The sequence below is a fragment of the Diospyros lotus genome, chromosome 1 (genome assembly GCF_014633365.1).
Source record: "Diospyros lotus cultivar Yz01 chromosome 1, ASM1463336v1, whole genome shotgun sequence".
Taxonomy (NCBI): domain Eukaryota; kingdom Viridiplantae; phylum Streptophyta; class Magnoliopsida; order Ericales; family Ebenaceae; genus Diospyros; species Diospyros lotus.
In genome coordinates, this window is record NC_068338.1 from 54,340,524 (window position 1) to 54,359,451 (window position 18,928).

General features: G+C 42.3%; 1 protein-coding gene across 1 annotated transcript in view; it reads right to left on the reverse strand.

The window, feature by feature from the left end:
- Positions 1-96: 96 nt before the first annotated feature.
- Positions 97-18,928, reverse strand: part of LOC127801777 (myosin-11-like) — a 35,178-nt gene continuing 16,346 nt past the window's right edge. Inside the window, exons 26-38 of the mRNA XM_052337180.1 lie at positions 3,775-3,886; positions 3,642-3,689; positions 3,298-3,552; positions 3,051-3,203; positions 2,753-2,959; positions 2,478-2,618; positions 2,150-2,220; positions 1,954-2,053; positions 1,827-1,883; positions 1,656-1,712; positions 1,483-1,563; positions 1,283-1,365; positions 97-754 (exon numbers count right to left, since the gene is read on the reverse strand). Of these exons, the coding sequence (XP_052193140.1) occupies positions 631-754; positions 1,283-1,365; positions 1,483-1,563; positions 1,656-1,712; positions 1,827-1,883; positions 1,954-2,053; positions 2,150-2,220; positions 2,478-2,618; positions 2,753-2,959; positions 3,051-3,203; positions 3,298-3,552; positions 3,642-3,689; positions 3,775-3,886 (1,489 nt within the window). The 3' untranslated portion in view covers positions 97-630. The remainder of the gene's footprint in view (positions 755-1,282; positions 1,366-1,482; positions 1,564-1,655; positions 1,713-1,826; positions 1,884-1,953; positions 2,054-2,149; positions 2,221-2,477; positions 2,619-2,752; positions 2,960-3,050; positions 3,204-3,297; positions 3,553-3,641; positions 3,690-3,774; positions 3,887-18,928) is intronic.

Genomic DNA, 18,928 nt, shown 5'->3' on the forward strand with positions numbered 1-18,928 from the left:
CTCAAAAAGCATGGGATCAATTCTGTGCTGCTAGTTGGTAGCATTGCTGATTGGAATGGAAGGGGATCTTTAAGAGAACAACTGCTGTATGTGATGGCTAAAAAATGCTGCAAACTTTTCATTTTTACATATAATATAGCTCAAAAGCCCGAAGGCGGCGATAATTGTTGTGCAACTCAAAAAATGCGTTCAGCTTTTCCTTGGAGAAGCAGCTATTGGTACAACCGTACAACTAAACTGAAGTGAATCCGGAAAACAAAGGAAGCTGGAAGGCAACAATAATTATTGTACAACTTAAAAAATGCGTTCAGCTTTTCCTCAGGAGTCGGAAGCAACTGGTGGTACAATACAACTGAACTGAAGTGAACCCCGAAAACAAAGGAAACATCTCTCTCTCTCTCTCTCTGATTATATGTAGCCGGGTCAAAGGCATCATCCTATTCCTACTCATGCATTACATGCCTGTTCGAAATTCCAAAGGACGTTCATGAAAAATGCAGTAGCCTTGCGGCATCCACAATTAACTTACTACCTAGGCTACCTGTGATACGAATCTATATATAATATATATGAGACTGTATAAAGGGTTGAGGCCATCCAGTTCCAATATGAACACCATGGGAATAATTATTAGTCTGAACCCGGCAACAAAAAGCTAAAGCCTGACTTCTCACGAATTTGGGGCGGTGGTTCAATGTCAGAGATGTCTATTTCTTCCATTGACTTCGATATGTCGTCAACTGAAAATGGAATGCTGCACCATAAATCACTCTTGAGACATCAGTAATCACCTAAAAACATTGTTTTGAGAAAATACCATAGAAGAGAATGCAGGTTTTATGGGACATCTCTCTCTCTCTCTCTCTCTCTCTATATATATATATATATATATATATCAAACTGCATCTTGGATTACCTTCATCCCAGACTTTCCCTCCCTCCATTTAATCCCTTCTTATTCCTTGTTTGTTTCTTAAAAATCAATCTTATCATAAAATGCTTACTAAGAGACCCATAATGAGGTTGAATACTGGGACTATGAAAATCATCACTTCAGTGAATCAAAAGTGTCAACGTATCTCATTTCTAGGACCATACGAGCCCTAATACCAAAAACACAATGGTTTAAGTTAAAAGTTATTCAAAGGAGATACAGTTCTAGTGCATGAGAGCATTATATAGGCTACTAAAATTAAATGCCCTTCCTATCCAAGGAGATGCAGAGAGAGATACAAGAACAGAAGGGAACACAAAGTTTAACCAGTGGGAGTATATTGCTGACCTTGAATCATCATCCAACAGAAACGAATTGCTAAGTCCCTTGTTTGCATCTTCAGTCATTGACACCCTCATGCTGGAAATAACCTACATGGGGATACTCACATGTGAACCTTTTTACCTAGCAGTTGTGTAGTCAATTGATTATTCTTCTGGGAAGATCAGTAGAACCTAGCATGAGTTAAAAGATCAAGAGAAACTTACATTTAAGGACACACTATGCGTGCCATACTTGTCATCCCAGTACATTGTACTAATCCGGTACAGCTGCTGTATGCTAAGCACCTGCAGGAGGAGATATGAGGCTGGTTGCGATCTAAAATGTTGTGAAGCGAGGAGCAAATGTATCACTGTTCTAAAACAAGTGTACCACTTACCGGGCACAGGTTGTGGCATATCTCATCCAGTGTCTTCTTATGCTTTTGATGTATAACCTGAAACAGAAATCCCAATAATTAAGGATGACAAGACCACATCTCACTTTACTCCTTTGTTAGAACAAGTGACAGTGTAAGAGTCCAACATGAACAAATGAAAAAAAGGTTTACCAAAAATCCAATAGCTTGTTTGATATGCTTGAGCTCATGCCAAGCTGAGCCTGCATACTGTAATATGTTTTTCTATTAATATATTGAAACTGAACAACAGAATGCAGTCACAGTAAATAAAGGCTACCTCATCTGTTGCGTTATGACACCAGCGTTCCAGTTCAGCTAGCCCTGCTTTAACATATTCACCATTACTGAATGAACAGCATTCTCGCCTTAATAGAAGGCTGCATTCACAAATTGCATTCATATTACCATAAGAGAACCAGTTTATCTGTAGTATAACTCAAAAATATCTAGACTAGACAATACAAGCAAATTACCTGTTGAACAATTGAACATTGATAAATGAAAACATTTGTGTGAACACCTTTTGCACTAAGAATGGGGGTACCTGAAAAGTAATTAAAACAAAAGGACAAGCAAACAGATCTCTGTGAACATGGAAAAAAGACCAAGAAAAACTCCAAGAAGATCTAGGCTACCAACTATGTGAATATCAGAATTTTATCCATGCTTGTAGGGCCAGACTTGGTTGAAGGGCCCAAGTGAAAAAATAATATCTAGAAGCAAGACTCGGATAGGATTTTTATCATTATCAGTTATCTGGACAGGAAGGATGAAATAACAAAAGCACAGAAACTCATTTACATGATTTCCTTTTAGAGTGCTCAAGAAACTATGAAGGCTCTTCACAATCCCTTGCCAGTGAGCAATCAAAGCTTGCTGTGCTGCTGTGTTTGCGACTGACCTTGATCCCTTAACCAAGCTTGCCCTGGAAGTTCTTGGTGCCTATTTTTGATGTAAAGGATAAATTAAGAAATAATTTAGTGAGGACTGAAACAAATAAAACATATGTAATAAACAAATTTATGTTTCACATTACAAGTTTTGTTAAATTAGTAATATCAAATATATTCAGTTACCTGAATACACAGCCCGAGTAACGGAGAAATCTCATTCTTCAGATTCTCCCGAATTGTTCCATAAATCTTTTCTACATATGCTGTAAGTTGCTGCTTGAAAAGCAAAGCTGGGTATTTGGCTTCAACTTGGTGCAAAGTTTCTGCTCCACCAGTAATGCCACCATTTACAAAAGAAAGATTGATTCCTTGTGGAGTTCCTCGGAAACTCTACATCAAAGTAATAGCAGACACATGAAGTAATAAATAAAATTTTGATTATTCATAAAATCTTTTTAGTCAAATAAGAACTTCAAATTACTGTAGTCGTCCGTCCAAACAGAGCTGCTGAGGATGGTCTGGGACGATGAGTAATTCCAGCTGCACCACTTGCTTTCAATGTACGTTGGAGTAGCAGCAAAAGTGTTGAGGCATTGGACAACCAATAGGACAAGATGTCATTGTTATCCTGGGTCTTCAATCCAATAGCAACGCTTGAGTTATTGAAGGCTTCTACTATCAAGTGAAAACAAGACATGTCAGGAGCACAAAGGATTGATGGTTCAGACCTCAATGGCATGACCAATGGTCTGAATGATTCGGTCAAACACACTAGTCCGTTCAACTTCAAAAGATCTCCATTGTAGGAGGCATTTGTAGATGATACAGGCGGCAACTGGTCTGCTCCCTGCAAAGCCTAGGTGTTTTGCGGCACAATGAATGAGCAACTCCTGATTTTCTTGCTGTTTCTCATTAAGTGATTTTTGTGGTTTCTCCTCTACTTCCAAAATATCCCTTTGAGTTAGTGAAGGGCTATGCAGATCCTAAAGCATTTTTGACAGCAATCAACATAATGCACCAGAATAAAAAAGAATGCACTTATAACACATGCAAGTTCAAAACATTGGCTCACCAAAGCTGCCTTTGTATCCACAAAAAAGTGACCACTATCAGAACCCCTCTGCAATAGATAAAAAGTGCGAATATCAATAAAACATCCATAATACTGGTCTATGATGACAAGAAGATTATTATTCTTGGAGCACCTGAAGAATTGATCTTGAGCGTCCTGCAAGCAACTTGTTAGGTGCCATGGACACAGCCTGTTGACGAAGGACCTTATTCTCTGATTCCGTATTGACATGCTTCTCTTCTAGCCTGATTGTAATTTCAGTGGTTAAATAACCAAACAAAGTTACAACGAAACAGAAATGTGAACAGTTTGACAACACAAAGATGTAGCTAATGGCATGTAGAATACAACCAACAAATGTTATATATAGTAAAAGAAGACCAATATGTAGATATGAATGTATTCAATTAGAATTGAATAGAGGTAGTTCATCCCCATTGACTAGTGTGCTAGTACTGATAAAATTGTTAGCTTCACAGGTCCATGTTAATACTGCATTTGTAACAGATTTAAGAAGGCTTTTTTCACAGCAGAAGTCAGAAATAAGCATAGATAACCATTGTCATTCCTGTAGAAAAAGGATCACTTGTAATAAGAAGAAAAGTTTAAGCAAATAATCAAATGGTTATGATTACGGCTCTATAGAAATTAAGGAGTCAGAATAATACTGAGAAATTAGAAAAGCTGCTGTGTTTTTGGATAAGTAATGAATTTCCAGTAACCATGTAGAATTTGAGAGAGTATATCTGAAAACCATTTCCCCTAATAACTTTTATGTTGAAAATGTAGATATGCCAAAGGAATCATTTCGAGAGATGACACCAATTGCCCTACTTATATAAAAAATTATCTAAACTATAACACAAGGGAATTCATCCTTTCTACTGCCACATGTTATGCAAAGTTCCAGGATTGTGGTTTTAACATGTATTATTAACAAGTCAGGGAAAAAAATGACAAGTACCTACAATGAAAACAATCACAAGCTTTAATCCCACTAGGTCTTAAAATGACAAGTACAGGTGAAGTATAGAAAGGTTAAATAATCAACTCAGCTAAACCCTCTTTCTCCACTTTGCTTGATCAACAGCTATAATTTTGGTTAATCCATCCATAGTGGATTATGTCTATATGACTGCAATCCGAGTTAGTTCTCCTGTCACCTAGTCTTATATTCAATCTGCATATATATAGAGTGTCACTTTCCAATATCCAAAAATCTACTGGTTCTCATTGTATTTGCCTAAGCCATTCCAATTGACAGATGGTACCTCTATCAACTCAAGAATTTGTTCATTTCTAACTCTCTCTTTCCTAATTTACCAGAAAGAGGCTTAAGAGGGTCCTGCAGAGCAAATGGAGTCAGCTTTCGCAGCTGTTCTCGATCATAGAAGTGGAAGAACGACGAAGAGGGGAAGGTTATGGAGAGTTGCAACTTTCGGTCAGTCACCCATCAGGTAATTCCAATTAGGTAAGCACACTGCCCCTTATTGATGAATTATTGATGGAATTTAAGGACTTATTCGAAGAACCAAACACCCTACCTCCCTATGAAGCACGGAAACGGCTCGGAGGCGCCGTTTCGGCGTTTCCGAACCGTTTCCCGTTTCGAAAACGTGAAGACGGCCCGAAACGGCCTTCGAAATGTTTCTGTAAATTGCGAAACGTTCTGGGGGCCGTTTCGCAATTTACAAAAAATGTGGGAAACGTGTTTCACACTTGAAACGCATTTCCAACGACCACGGTCACTCACCTGTAGCGAGGAAGACAATGGTCACCCAGAGGCGAGGCGAGGCGGCGGCGGTCGACGGCAAGGCAAGATATGGAGTATGTAGCGACGGTTGAGGCGAGATATGGTGTACGGCGGTGGGCGGCGACGAGAGTGAGAGATGAGCGACAGTGGCAAAAACACTTCGACTGTGAGAGAGGCGAGATTGAACGCGATGGTGAGGGTAAGAGACTCATTGATGGCGAGAGAGGCGAACGACGGTGGCAGAGATGCTTCGATTGTGAGAGAGGCGAGATGAAGGCGAGGCTGAGGGCAAGAGACTCGTCAATGGCGACCAAGAGAGGCAGCAACGATGGCAGAGATCGACTGTGAGAGAGGCGAGATCGACGGCGAGGGCGAGGGCAACTGACGCGTCGACGGCAAGAGAGGCGGCGAGTCGGCGACGGTGGCAGACGAAGGAAGCAGCGCAGTCGGCCATTGGCCATTGACAACAAGTGGCGTGGGTCTCTGAGAGCTTGCGGGTAAATAGTCTAGGGTAATACTGTAATAGTATATCTAGGGTTTGCAAAATTATAACTTAATATTATTTATAGTATATAAATTATATATTAATTTCACATACACCCCTATATTTTTTAAAATTACAGTTTACCCCGCGTTTCTGTTTCCTAACTTTTTTGAAAAATATCGTTTCCGCGTTTCCGTTTCCGCATTTCCCGTTTCCGTGCAACATAGCTACCTCCAAACCTCACCCTAGACCACGCAATTAACCTCAAGGCCAATACCAAACCTATCAACATGAGAGCCTACCGTTATGCGCCTACCTAAAAGACTGAAATTGAAAAAAATGATGAGGGAAATGTTGAACCAGTCCTTCATCAGACCCAGTTAGAGCCCATTTGCCTTACCGGTCCTCTTGGTAAAGAAAAAAGATGGTTCTTGGCATTTTTGTGCAGACTACCATCAACTCAACACCTTGACCATCAAGGATAAATTTCCCATACCCCTTGTAGAAGACCTAATGGACGAATTACACCAAGCTGAATTCTTTTCAAAATTGAATCTAAGGTTGGGCTACCATCAAATCTGGATGAAGCCCGAGGATATACATAAGACTGCCTTCTGAACCCATCATGGCCATTTCGAGTTCTTGGTGATGCCATTTGGGCTCACCAATGCCCCAACAACTTTCCAATCCTTAATGAACCAAATATTTGAGCCCTACCTACGAAAATTCATACTTGTTTTCTTCGATGACATCCTAGTTTATAGTCCTACCTTAGACCAACACATAGCCCACCTAAAATCCACCTTCGAGGTCTTGAGGTGCCATCAATTATTTGTCAAAAGGTCTAAGTGTGCATTCGCCCAGCCTCAAGTGGAATACTTGGGACACTTGATTTCAGGAAAGGGGGTTAGTACCGACCTAAAAAAAGTGGAGGCCATGCTGAATTGGCCCAAACCCAATACCTTAAGAGCGCTTCGAGGATTGCTAGGCTTGACAGGATATTATTGTAGGTTTGTAAAGGGTTATGTAGTCATAAGTAAGCCCCTCACTGAGTTATTGAAGAAGGGAAACTTCCACTGGGGTCCTGAGGCTGATGTAGCCTTCGGTAAGTTGAAGGTCGCAATGAGTAGGGTCCCAACCTTGGGACTGCTAGACTTCAACAAGCCGTTTGTGCTAGAAAAGGATGCTAACGGGGTAGGTATTGGGGCAGTACTTATGCAGGATGGCCGGCCCCTCGCGTTCCTCAGCCAAGCTCTAAGCCCAAGACACCTGAACCTAAGCATTTACGAGAAGGAGTATTTAGTTGTTGTCATGGCAGTGGAGAAGTGGAGGCATTATTTGGAGATGGGAAGGTTTATAATTAAGACTGATCATGAGTCTCAAATTTTTGTTGCAACAAAAGCTGCAAACTCAGTTACAAAAGAAGGGAATGGCCAAGCTAATGGGATTTGACTACTCTATACAATACAAGAAGGGTAAGGAAAATCAGGCGGCAGATGCTCTATCAAGGTGTCACGAAGAAGGGGAAGCCACTACCATCACTATGGTTATACCTGAGTGGTGCAGTGAAGTGGTGAGCAGCTATGATGCGGATGAACACATCAGGGAAATTCTAGAGAAGGTAGCAGTGGGGGGTATTGAAGTGGAAGGATATGTTCTCAAGGATGGATTGTTGAGATACAAGGGCTAGATAGTCGTGGGAAATAAGGTTGAGCTTAAGAGGAGCATCTTGCAGTTGTCACACGAATCTCCCATGGGGGGACATTCGGGTATCCAAAATACTTATTTGAGGGTTAAGCAATTATTTTATTAGCCTCAACTTAAGGGAACTGTGAAGGAACATGTGCTGGGTTGTGACATATGTCGGAAGTGCAAGCATGAAAATGTAGCCTACCCGGGGTTATTGCAGCCCTTGCAGATTCCAGAGCAACCGTGGCTGAGTTTGTCCATGGATTTCATAGAGGGCCTACCAAGATCAGAAGGGAAGGATTGTGTGCTAGTGGTAGTGGATCGACTAACTAAATTTGCACACTTTGCAGGATTATCTCATCCTTACACGGCCCAAGAGGTGTCCAAGGTGTTTATGGATCAGGTGGTGGCTTTACACGGGGTCCCCAAGACCATCATTTCAGATAAGGATAAGGTGTTTACAAGCCATTTTTGGAAGGAATTGATGAAAAATGTAACACCCCGCTCTCCTAGGGCGTTACGTAACGTAAGATTCCAGAGATATAAATTTTTTTTCCAAATAAAAACCCATCACAAACCGTTCCCCGAAGATCCCGTTACACCTTCTCAGTATATCAACTATGAATCATTAATAAACTAAGACAGGTTCATCAACTCAATGCGGAAGCTAGATCGAAACCTTAACAGGTCATAATTGGAACCACTTTATTTATATTATAAAGTCAACCAACGTTTACATGACGTTCTCAAAATAAACAACATAACTGAAAGGACATAATATAAAACATCCTCTAATCACCGTCACTCCTCAGCAATTCCCTTTCCCTTCGCACCGCTGCCTTCACCTGAAACGTTTGAATATTCCAGGGACAGTCCAAATTAGATGATGAATCATCTAAGTGAGAGTTCAAAACACATTTTTCATGAATGAATGCAAGACATGAAATAAACCAATACACCCGGTAAGCCCTAGGCCAAGAGAATCCCACGCGCTTAACCCTACCACGGGAAAAGAGTAATCTCTCTAAAAGCCATGCCACCATTCCAACTTGACGACACGACGTGATTCTAGCTTAAGAGGGGCAAGCCAACGCATCTCTCCAGATTGCGCTTCCACTCTAAGCATCTGGGAACCACCATACAATCCCAACTCCAAAATTTCACATGGACCACCTAATCATCCTAGTGCAACTTCCCTGGCCAGATGTTCTGGCACGGAAACCAAGGCGGCTATCCTGACATGCACACTAGCATTAGATACCCCTATTATTCCGTCACGCCTTTGGAGAATTATGGCTACACTATCCAGACAACATCCTAGGCTGACATCCCATATGAACAACACAGTATGGACCACCTAGTTGTCCTAGTGCAACTTCCCTGACCAAACGGCCTGGCACGAAAACCAAGGATGCTATCATGACATGCACACCAACATCAGATACCCCTATTATTCCGTCACGCCCTTGGAGAATTACGGCTACACTATTTAGACATCTTAGGTTGACATTCCATACGTACACACAAAACTCAAGACAATGCCACATTTCACAATTCAAAGCATCATATAAACAACATTTTATAAAATGCAATGCACAAGTTCAAAACATTTAGGTAGAGGTGTCAAAAGGGCCGGGTCGGGCCAAAGCCCGGCCCGTTACTGTTCAAAAGGGGCCGAGCCGGGCCAGGCCAAAGAAATTGGGCCCACGGCCCGGTCCGGCCCGGCCCGTGGCCCGTTGGGCCCTTTTGGGCAGGGACCATGAGGCCTTTATGGGCCAGTCAGTTTGGCCCTTACTCATTTTTTTTTAATTTTGTTATTCTTTAATAATTATTGATATTGGATACTAAAAAATTTAATTTCGCAATATATATAAATAATAACCATCAATTTATTTAAAATTTTTAAGTTAAATTTTTTATATATTTAAATTATAAATAAACATTTTCCTTTTTATATGTACATTATTTTTCATATCAATTCACAAGAAAATTTATAAGGCATATAGAATTTTGAAATATAAAATGATGAAATAATATTTAAAACTTAAGAATTAAGATGAAAAATATTTTAAAAAGAAAAAAATTGATTTTTATATTTGTATTATTATATTATATATGTATATATTATATGTTTTATTTTTAAAAAAATATTTAAAAAAAAAGAAAAAAAGGGTCGGGCCCACCGGGCCCGGCACGGCCCGCTAGGTCCTGTGGGCTAAGGGCCCGGCCCCCTTGTAGGGGGGCCGGGCCCTATCCATGGCAAAAGGGCCGGGCCGGCCCTTTTAAAAAGCCCGTGGGCCGACTCGGGCTGGGCTGGCCCTTTTGACATCTCTACGTTTAGGGACGAACCTCCTTCATAAAACAACCGTCACAAGATAAACCGTTTGCATGCATAAAACCATTTTGCATGAAAACTCCACATGATCAGGTAGAACAAGCACAATAAATCAAGTTTTGGGGGCGAACACTCACAAGTCAAAACCAACTTTTGGGATAGAACCACTCACCTCGACATATTCAGATCGCCTTGATCCTCGTGCACAGTCTCGATTTGTGTGCCAAATCACAAACACTTGAATTTATTCTCAACCTCAAGCCAAGATATTCCCAAAACACCATATTTAATTAAGAAAGCATCTTAATCCATTTCCCTCAATTTTTTCATAATTTCCTCTATTTTCTCCCATTTTTCACCTCGATAATTCCAAAATAATTATTTTCTCAACCATTTTCCCAAATATTTCAACACAATAAATCCTAAAATAATTAAAGGAAAATACTAGAAAAGGAAATACCGAAAATGCACCTGTCACGCGCCTTCACGCGCTCAGCGTGTGGGTGCGAGTGAGAGCTGGTGCGTGCAGTCACGCACCACCGTCTTCCTCGTTGATCCGGCCGCCGACGGTTACTCCGATGGCCACGAAAATGATACCCCCTTGTAGCCCACCTAAACTCGATCCTATTGGGACCGGTTTCAGACCCAAAGGCCACCAGAAAGTGCCTCGAAAAGAGTGTTGCAGGTCGCGGTAGGAGGTCCACCTCAACTTCTTCGGCCAGCCGTCGAACAACCACCAAACTCACTCCAAAATGTTTCAAAATGCTCCCAAAATCTTCTCCTTGATGCAAGGATCAAAAGCCCCTTAATCACTCTCTCAAAAACATCCAAAAACGCAGTCAATTTGTGCTTCAAAACTCGAAACCCTCGGCCTCTACTTATACCCAAAAACAGGCCAACTCTTGGCCAATTAATGGCCAAACCTTGGTTCTTAAGCATCCTCACGCCGTATATAGCCTCCCTCGAACCTCCCTCGGTCGTCCCATCGCCGGATTCAGCCTCCACGTGTGGTGGATTTGCTGCGGCCGTTTTTGGCTGTTGCATTCACACTGCCAGATTTTCATAAATTGCACTTCAGCCCCCTAGTATCTTCAAATGCCATTTCCGCCCTCTCCACAACACCCCTGATAAATTCAACTATACCTCTAAAGCACACAAGATTAGTACTTCTCATTTCACCCTCGAAACTCCCAAAAAATTACCGTTTTGACCTCCCTCGGACAAATTTAGAAAATTGCACTTAGGCCCAGTTGACCGTTTTGACCTTAAATCCATTCGTTTTAACCTGAAATCACTTAAGGGTTGTTCTATACATAAAATATTGGTCCTCAACATGCTCCATTGACCTTCCGGATGATCCCTACGTCGATTCGATTTTCTCAGCCCGGTTGATAGCTGTACCGAAAACTGTTCCCGATCCCATTTCTTTTGATTCCTAAAATCATAACTTGTATTACTCGTCGATACTATACCATTTTCCTTGGCTATCTAGGGTTCGGGGTACTCCCTTCGTCTAATTCGGTCGCCTAAAGCTGCGTTAGTGTACCCTATAGACTTATTTTTTCGAAAATTCCATTTATCCCTTCATTAAATACCGTTCATATCCTCAAATCATTCCCGAGTATTACAAAAAAGGTGGGTACCGAACTCGGCCTATCAACAACATACCACCCACAAACTGATGGCCAGACCAAAAGGGTTAACCAATGCTTAGAAACCTATATAAAGTGCATGTGTATGAGACAACCCACGAGTTGGCATAGGTGGCTGGCCATAGCGCAGTGGTGGTACAACTCTTGCCATCATGCTTCTACTAAAATGACTCTGTTTGAGGCTGTCTATGGGTATAAACCATCTCCCCTACCAGCCACCAGAGGGCAAACAATAGCCATCGTCGTAGAAAAATACCTACAATAGAGAAGGGAGGTGTTGGGAAAACTGAAACAAGAGCTGGCAGTAGCCCAAAACAGGACGAAGCAAAATGCGGATAAACGGAGAAGTGACCGAGAATTTAAAGTAGGGGAAAAAGTCTACTTGAGGCTAAGATACCCACATCTGAAGGCCATCACTTAAGGGCAGGTATCTAAACTTAGCCCTAAGTACTTTGGCCTATTCCTTATCACAACCCGAATAGGCAAGGTAGCCTAACAGTTGTAGCTTCCAGAGGGAACCAAGATCCATCCAGTCTTTCACGTCTCCTTGCTAAAAAAGTCCACTGGAAATGAGAGAGCCAGCCAAGAGCTACCAACTCTACCGGAGGAGAAGAAGGGCTCGAGGGAACCAGAGGCCATAATAGAAAGAAGGGTAATCCACCATCAAGGGGCTCCCTTCATTCAAGTCAGGGTTAGGTGGCAGGGAAAACCACTCGAGGAGGACACCTGGGAGTACCTACCTACGTTGATGTAGCAATTTCCAAGGATGATTGGCCTCTTGAGTATTTCTTGAGGACAAAAAATTTTGATGGAAGGGGTAATGTCACGAGACTAGAAAAGGTTATGGTTGCGGTTAAAATTTCGAGCTAAAGATCGGTTATTTCCTAGTATTTTATTTCCTTGCATATGTTTACTTTCCAGCTAGATAGTTGGTTAGGGTTTACTTTCCAACTAGGAGGATTGTTATGGCAGAATCTGTCAGGTGTCTAAATGATAGAATATAACAAAATAGTTTGTTAGAGGTGGAGTGATCCTTTGTGGTAGCACTCTCGGTTAAGCTATATAAGCCTATACTCTCTTATGTAAAAGCTATTCATAAATTCAAACAAAGAATTTGTATCCTCTCTCTTATTTCTCTCTTTCTCCATCACGTCTCTTCTATAATTCCCTCCCCATTCCGCCTCTCTATTTAGTTTGCTACCTAGGTTCACACTGAACCAAGGAAGCTACGGGTTGTCACAGCATTGCCGTGACAGAGGGTTACATCAACGTAGGAACCCGGCTAACCATAATTACGTCAGGGATTACGTTCCCACTCAGAAGCATCCAGGAACCACTACCCAATCCCAACTCAAATCCCATATGGACCACCTAGTCATCCTAGTGCAATTTCCCTGACCATACGGCCCTACACAAAAACCTAGGCGGCTATCTCGGCATGCACACCAGCACAAGATACCCCTATATATTATTCTGGCAACACCCTTGGGGAATTATGGCTACACTATCCTGTCACGAGACCGGAAAAGGCTATGGTGGCAGTTAAAATTTCGAGCTAAAGATCGGTTATTTCCTATATGTATTTCCCAGTATTTTATTTCCTTGCATATGTTTGCTTTCCAGCTAGATAGTTGGTTAGGGTTTACTTTCCAGCTAGGAAGGTTGTTATGGCAGAATCTGCCAAGTGTCTAAATGTTAGAATAGGACAAAATAGTTTGTTAGGGGTGGAGTGATCCTCTGTGGCAGCACTCTCGGCTAAGCTATATAAGCCTATACTCTCTTCTGTAAAAGCTATTCAGAAATTCAATCAAAGAATCTGTTATCCCCTATCTTATTATCCCCTATCTTATTTCTCTCTTTCTCCCTCACGTCTCTTCTATAATTCCCTCCCCATTCCTCTTCTCTGTTTAGTTCGCTACCTAGGTTCACATTGAACCAAGGAAGCTGCGGATTGTCACAGCATTGCCGTGACATTTGGTATCAGAGCATGATTCCGGCAAAGAGACCCGACGAGCGTGAGAGATGGCCGAAGGAACACGCATGAAGAACATGGAGTTGCAGCTTCAGCAACTCAGCTCAACAGTGGGAGAATTTCAGGATCGGATGGACCGACTGGAAATCAACAATCAACAAAACCATGAGGCGATCATGACAGTTGATCGAAAAATGGAAAGAGGACTTAACCAGATGAGGGAAGATATCAATCAAATGTGGGAGGAGATGGGTAATCAACTTCAACAGTTCATGTTGATGTTTACTCATCAAAATTAGGTAAGGTTGTCTCCTGATTTTCCTCAAAGGGATAGGAATGACCCCATTTTATAGAATGAGAGGGTGAATCAAGAAAATGTAGCCCATGAGATTGTTATGGAGCAAGGTGATGACATGGAGACCTTGTTAGGAGGGGGATGGGTGGACCGGAATATCCCCCCACCACTAGCATTTCCCATGCCTCGGATGGAGATACCAGTGTTTGAAGGGATTAATCCTAGGTGGTGGATTAGAAAGTGTGAGAGGTTGTTCGAGTGGTACAATGTCCTGATGGAAAGAAGTGTTACTCTAGTGACAGCTTACTTTGATGATGGGGTGGACGCATGGTTTCAAGGTTGGACTCGAACATGGACGAGGGAATAGGGGGCAGCAACAAAGGACGGGACACTCAGGAAACTGGTAACAACGAGGTAACAGCAAGGGGGTCAACAGGGAGATGGTAAGAGGTAATGTAGGGGGCAGGAATTTTGTCAATTCCAATTTTGGTGGGAGACCCAATGATCCAAAAAGGCAACCTGGAGCCTATTATAGATGTGGAGATAGGTATTTTCCTGGCCACCAATGCAAGCGCCGGCTCCTATTATTAGAAGGAGGAGAAGCAGACGAGGAAGAAGGAGATCAGGTGGACGGAACCGATGAAGAGGGAATAGGGGACAACAGAGAGATATCCCTCCATGCACTCAAGGGAGTCACTAATAACAAGATAATTAAGGTTGAAGGGAAGGTTAAGGAAGGTAGCTTGTCCATCCTAATTGACAGCGGAAGCACACACAACTTCCTCGATGATAACACTACCAAAAAGCTCAAGTGTTAACTCACAGGTACACTACCGTTGAGCGTGATAGTTGCTAATGGGAATCAAGTGGTGAGTAACTCAGCCTGCTTGGGGTTCATTTGGGAAATGCAAGAAGAGAAATTCGAGGCAGACCTCAGGCTGCTGCAACTAAGAGGGTGTGATGTAGTCTTGGGTGTGGATTGGATGAAAGGGGTGAGCCCCATATGCTTTGATTTCAACAGGATGGAAGTGTCATTTGAAAAGGAGGGTAGAAGGATGACTCTCACCAGTGGGAAGGAGGTTGCTGCATGCAAAATGATCATCGGAAAGAGGCTTGAGAGGGTCCTGCACAGCAAATGGAGTTAGTTTTCGTAGCTATTCTCGATCATAGAAGTGGAAGAACGACGAAGAGGGGAAGGTTATGGAGAGTTGCAACTTTCGGTCAGTCACCTATCAGGTAAGCACACTGCCCTTTATTGATGAATTATTGATGGAATTTAAGGACCTACTCGAAGAACCAAACATCCTACCTCTTAATCGCACCCTAGACCACGCAATTAACCTCAAGGCCAATGCCGAACCTATCAATATGAGAGCCTACTGTTATGCGCCTACCTAAAAGACTGAAATTGAAAAAATGGTGAGGGAAATGTTGAACCAGTCCTTCATCCGACCCAGCCAGAGCCCATTTGCCTCACCGATCCTCTTGGTAAAGAAAAAAGATGGTTCGTGGCGTTTTTGTGTGGACTACCGTCAACTCAACGCCCTGGCCATCAAGGATAAATTTCCCATACCCCTTGTAGAAGACCTAATGGACGAATTACACCAAGCTGAATTCTTTTCAAAACTGGATCTAAGGTTGGGCTACCATCAAATCCGGATGAATCCCGAGGATATACATAAGACTACCTTCCAAACCCATCATGGCCATTTTGAGTTCTTGGGGATGCCATTTGGGCTCACCAATGCCCCAGTAACTTTCCAATCCTTAATGAACCAAATATTTGATCCCTACCTACGAAAATTCATACTTGTTTTCTTCGATGACATCCTAGTTTATAGTCTTACCTTAGACCAACACATAGCCCACCTAAAAACCACCTTCGAGGTCCTGAGGTGCCATCAATTATTCGTCAAAAGGTCTAAGTGTGCATTCGCCCAGCCTCAAGTAGAGTACTTGGGACACTAGATTTCAAAAAAAGGGGTTAGTATCGACCAAAAGAAAGTGAAGGCCATGCTGAATTGGCTCAAAACCAATACCTTAAGAGCGCTCCGAGGATTGCTAGGCTTGACAAGATATTATCGTAGGTTTGTGAAGGGTTATGTAGTCATAAGTAAGCCCCTCACCGAGTTATTGAAGAAGGGAAACTTCCACTGGGGTCCTGAGGCTGATGCAACCTTTGATAAGTTGAAGGTCGCAACGACTAGGGTCCCAACCTTGGGATTGCCAGACTTCAGCAAGCCGTTTGTTTTAAAAACGGATGCTAGCGGGGTAGGTATTGGGGCAGTACTTATGCAGGATGGCTGGCCCCTCGCGTTCCTCAGCCAAGCTCTAAGCCTAAGACACCTGAACCTAAGCATTTACGAGAAGGAGTTTTTAGTTGTTGTCATGGCAGTGGAGAAGTGGAGGCATTATTTAGATATGGGAAGGTTTGTAATTAAGACTGATCATGAGTCTCTCAAATTTTTGTTGCAACAGAAGCTGCAAACTCAGTTACAAAAGAAGGGAATGGCCAAGTTAATGGGACTTGACTACTCTATACAATAAAAGAAGGGTAAGGAAAATCAGGCTGCAGATGCTCTATCAAGGTGTCACGAAGAAGGGGAAGTCGCTGCCATCACTATGGTTATACCCGAGTGGTGCAGTGAAGTGGTGAGCAGCTATGATGGGGATGAACACATCAGGGAAATTCTAAGGTAGCTGTGAGGGGTAGTGAAGTGGAAGGATATGTTCTCAAGGATGGATTGTTGAGATATAAGTGCCGGTTAGTCGTGGGCGATAAGGCTGAGTTTAAGAGGAGCATCTTGCAGTCGTTACACGAATCTCCCATGGGGGGACATTCGGGTATCCAAAATACTTATTTGAGGGTTAAGCAATTATTTTATTGGCCTCAACTTAAGGGAACTGTGAAGGAACATGTGTTGGGTTGTGACATATGTCGGAAGTGCAAGCATGAAAATGTAGCCTACCCAGGGTTATTGCAGCCCTTGCAGATTCCAGAGCAACCATGGTTGAGTTTGTCCATGGATTTCATAGAGGGCCTACCAAGATTAGAAGGGAAGGATTGTGTGCTGGTGGTAGTGGATCGACTAACTAAATTCGCACACTTTGCAGGCTTATCTCATCCTTACACGGCCAAGAGGTGGCCAGGGTGTTTATGGATCAGGTGGTGGCTTTACACAGGGTCCCCAAGACCATCATTTCAGATAAGGATAAGGTGTTTACAAGCCATTTTTGGAAGGAATTGATGAAAAATGTAAGTACCGAACTCAGCCTATCAACAACATACCACCCACAAATTGACGGCCAGACCAAAAGGGTTAACTAAAGCTTAGAAACCTATCTAAGGTGCATGTGTATGAGACAGCCCATGAGTTTGCATAGGTGGCTGGCCATGATGCAGTGGTGGTACAACTCCTGCCACCATGCTTTACTAAGATGACTCTGTTTGAGGCTGTCTATGGGTATAAACCACCTCCCCTACCAGCCACCGGAAGGCAAACGACAGCCACTGCCGTAGAAGAATACTTACAACAGAGAAGGGAGGTCCTGGGACAACTGAAACAAGAACTGGCAGTAGCCCAAAATAGGATGAAGCAAAATGCGGATAAACGGAGAAGTGACCAGGAATTTAAAGTAGGGGAAAGAGTCTACTTGAGGCTAAGATACCCACATCTGAAGGCCATCACTCAAGGGCAGGTATCTAAACTTAGCCCTAAGTACTTTGGCCCATTCCTTATCATAGCCCGAATGGGCAAGGTAGCCTACCGGTTGCAGTTGCCAAAGGGAACCAAGATCCATCCAGTCTTTCACGTCTCCTTGCTAAAAAAGTCCACTGGAAATTAGAGAGCCAGCCAAGAGCTACCAACTCTACTGGAGGAGAAGGAGGGCTCGAGGGAACCAGGGGCCATAATGGAAATAGGGGTAATCCACCATCAAGGGGCTCCCCTCATTTAAGTCAGGGTCAGGTGGCAGGGAAAACCACCCTAGGAGGACACCTGGGAGTACCTACCTACGTTGATGCAACAATTCCCAAGGACAACTGGCCTTTAAGTATTTCTTGAGGACAAGAAATTTTGATGGAAGGGGTAATGTCACGAGACCGGAAAAGGTTATGGTGGCGGTTAAAATTTCGAGCTAAAGATCAGTTATTTCCTATATGTATTTCCCAATATTTTATTTCCTTGCATATGTTTACTTTCCAGCTAGATAGTTGGTTAGGGTTTACTTTCCAGCTAGGAAGGTTGTTATGGCAGAATCTGCCAAGTGTCTAAATGTTAGAATAGGACAAAATAGTTTGTTAGGGGTGGAGTGATCCTCTGTGGCAACATTCTCGGCTAAGCTATATAAGCCTATACTTTCTTCTGTAAAAGCTATTCAAAAATTCAATCAAAGAATCTGTTATCCCCTATCTTATTTCTCTCTTTCTCCCTAACGTCTCTTCTATTATTCCCTCCCCATTCCTCTTCTCTGTTTAGTTCGCTACCTAGGTTCACACTGAACCAAGGAAGCTGCGGATTGTCATAGCATTGTCGTGACATATCCAGACAACATTTTAGGCTGACATTCCATATGAACAACACAAAACGCATGACAATGCCACATATCACAACTCAATGCATCATATAAACAACATTTTATAAAATACAATGCACAAGTATAAGACATTTTAGGGACGAACCTCCCTCATGATACCAACCATCTCCGGTTACCATTCGCATGCAACAAAACCATTTTGCATGAAATCACAACACATTTAGATAGAACAAGTACTAAGTTTTTAGGGTAGAAGTACCCACAATAAGACAAGTTTTGGGGGCGAACACTCACCTCAAACGTATTTGGAATGCCTCGATCCTTGTGCACTATCTCGTTTTGCATGTCACACCTCAAACACCCGTACTTATACTCAACCTCGAACCACAACACTCCCTAAACACCATATTTATTTAATGGAGTATCAAAATCCATTTTCCTTAATTTTCTTTATTTTTCTCCTAATTTTCACATCGATAATTCCAAAATAATTATCTCCTCAAACATTTTTCCAAAATTTTCCACATGATAATTCCTAAAATAATTTTAGAAAAATACTGAAGCAAAATTT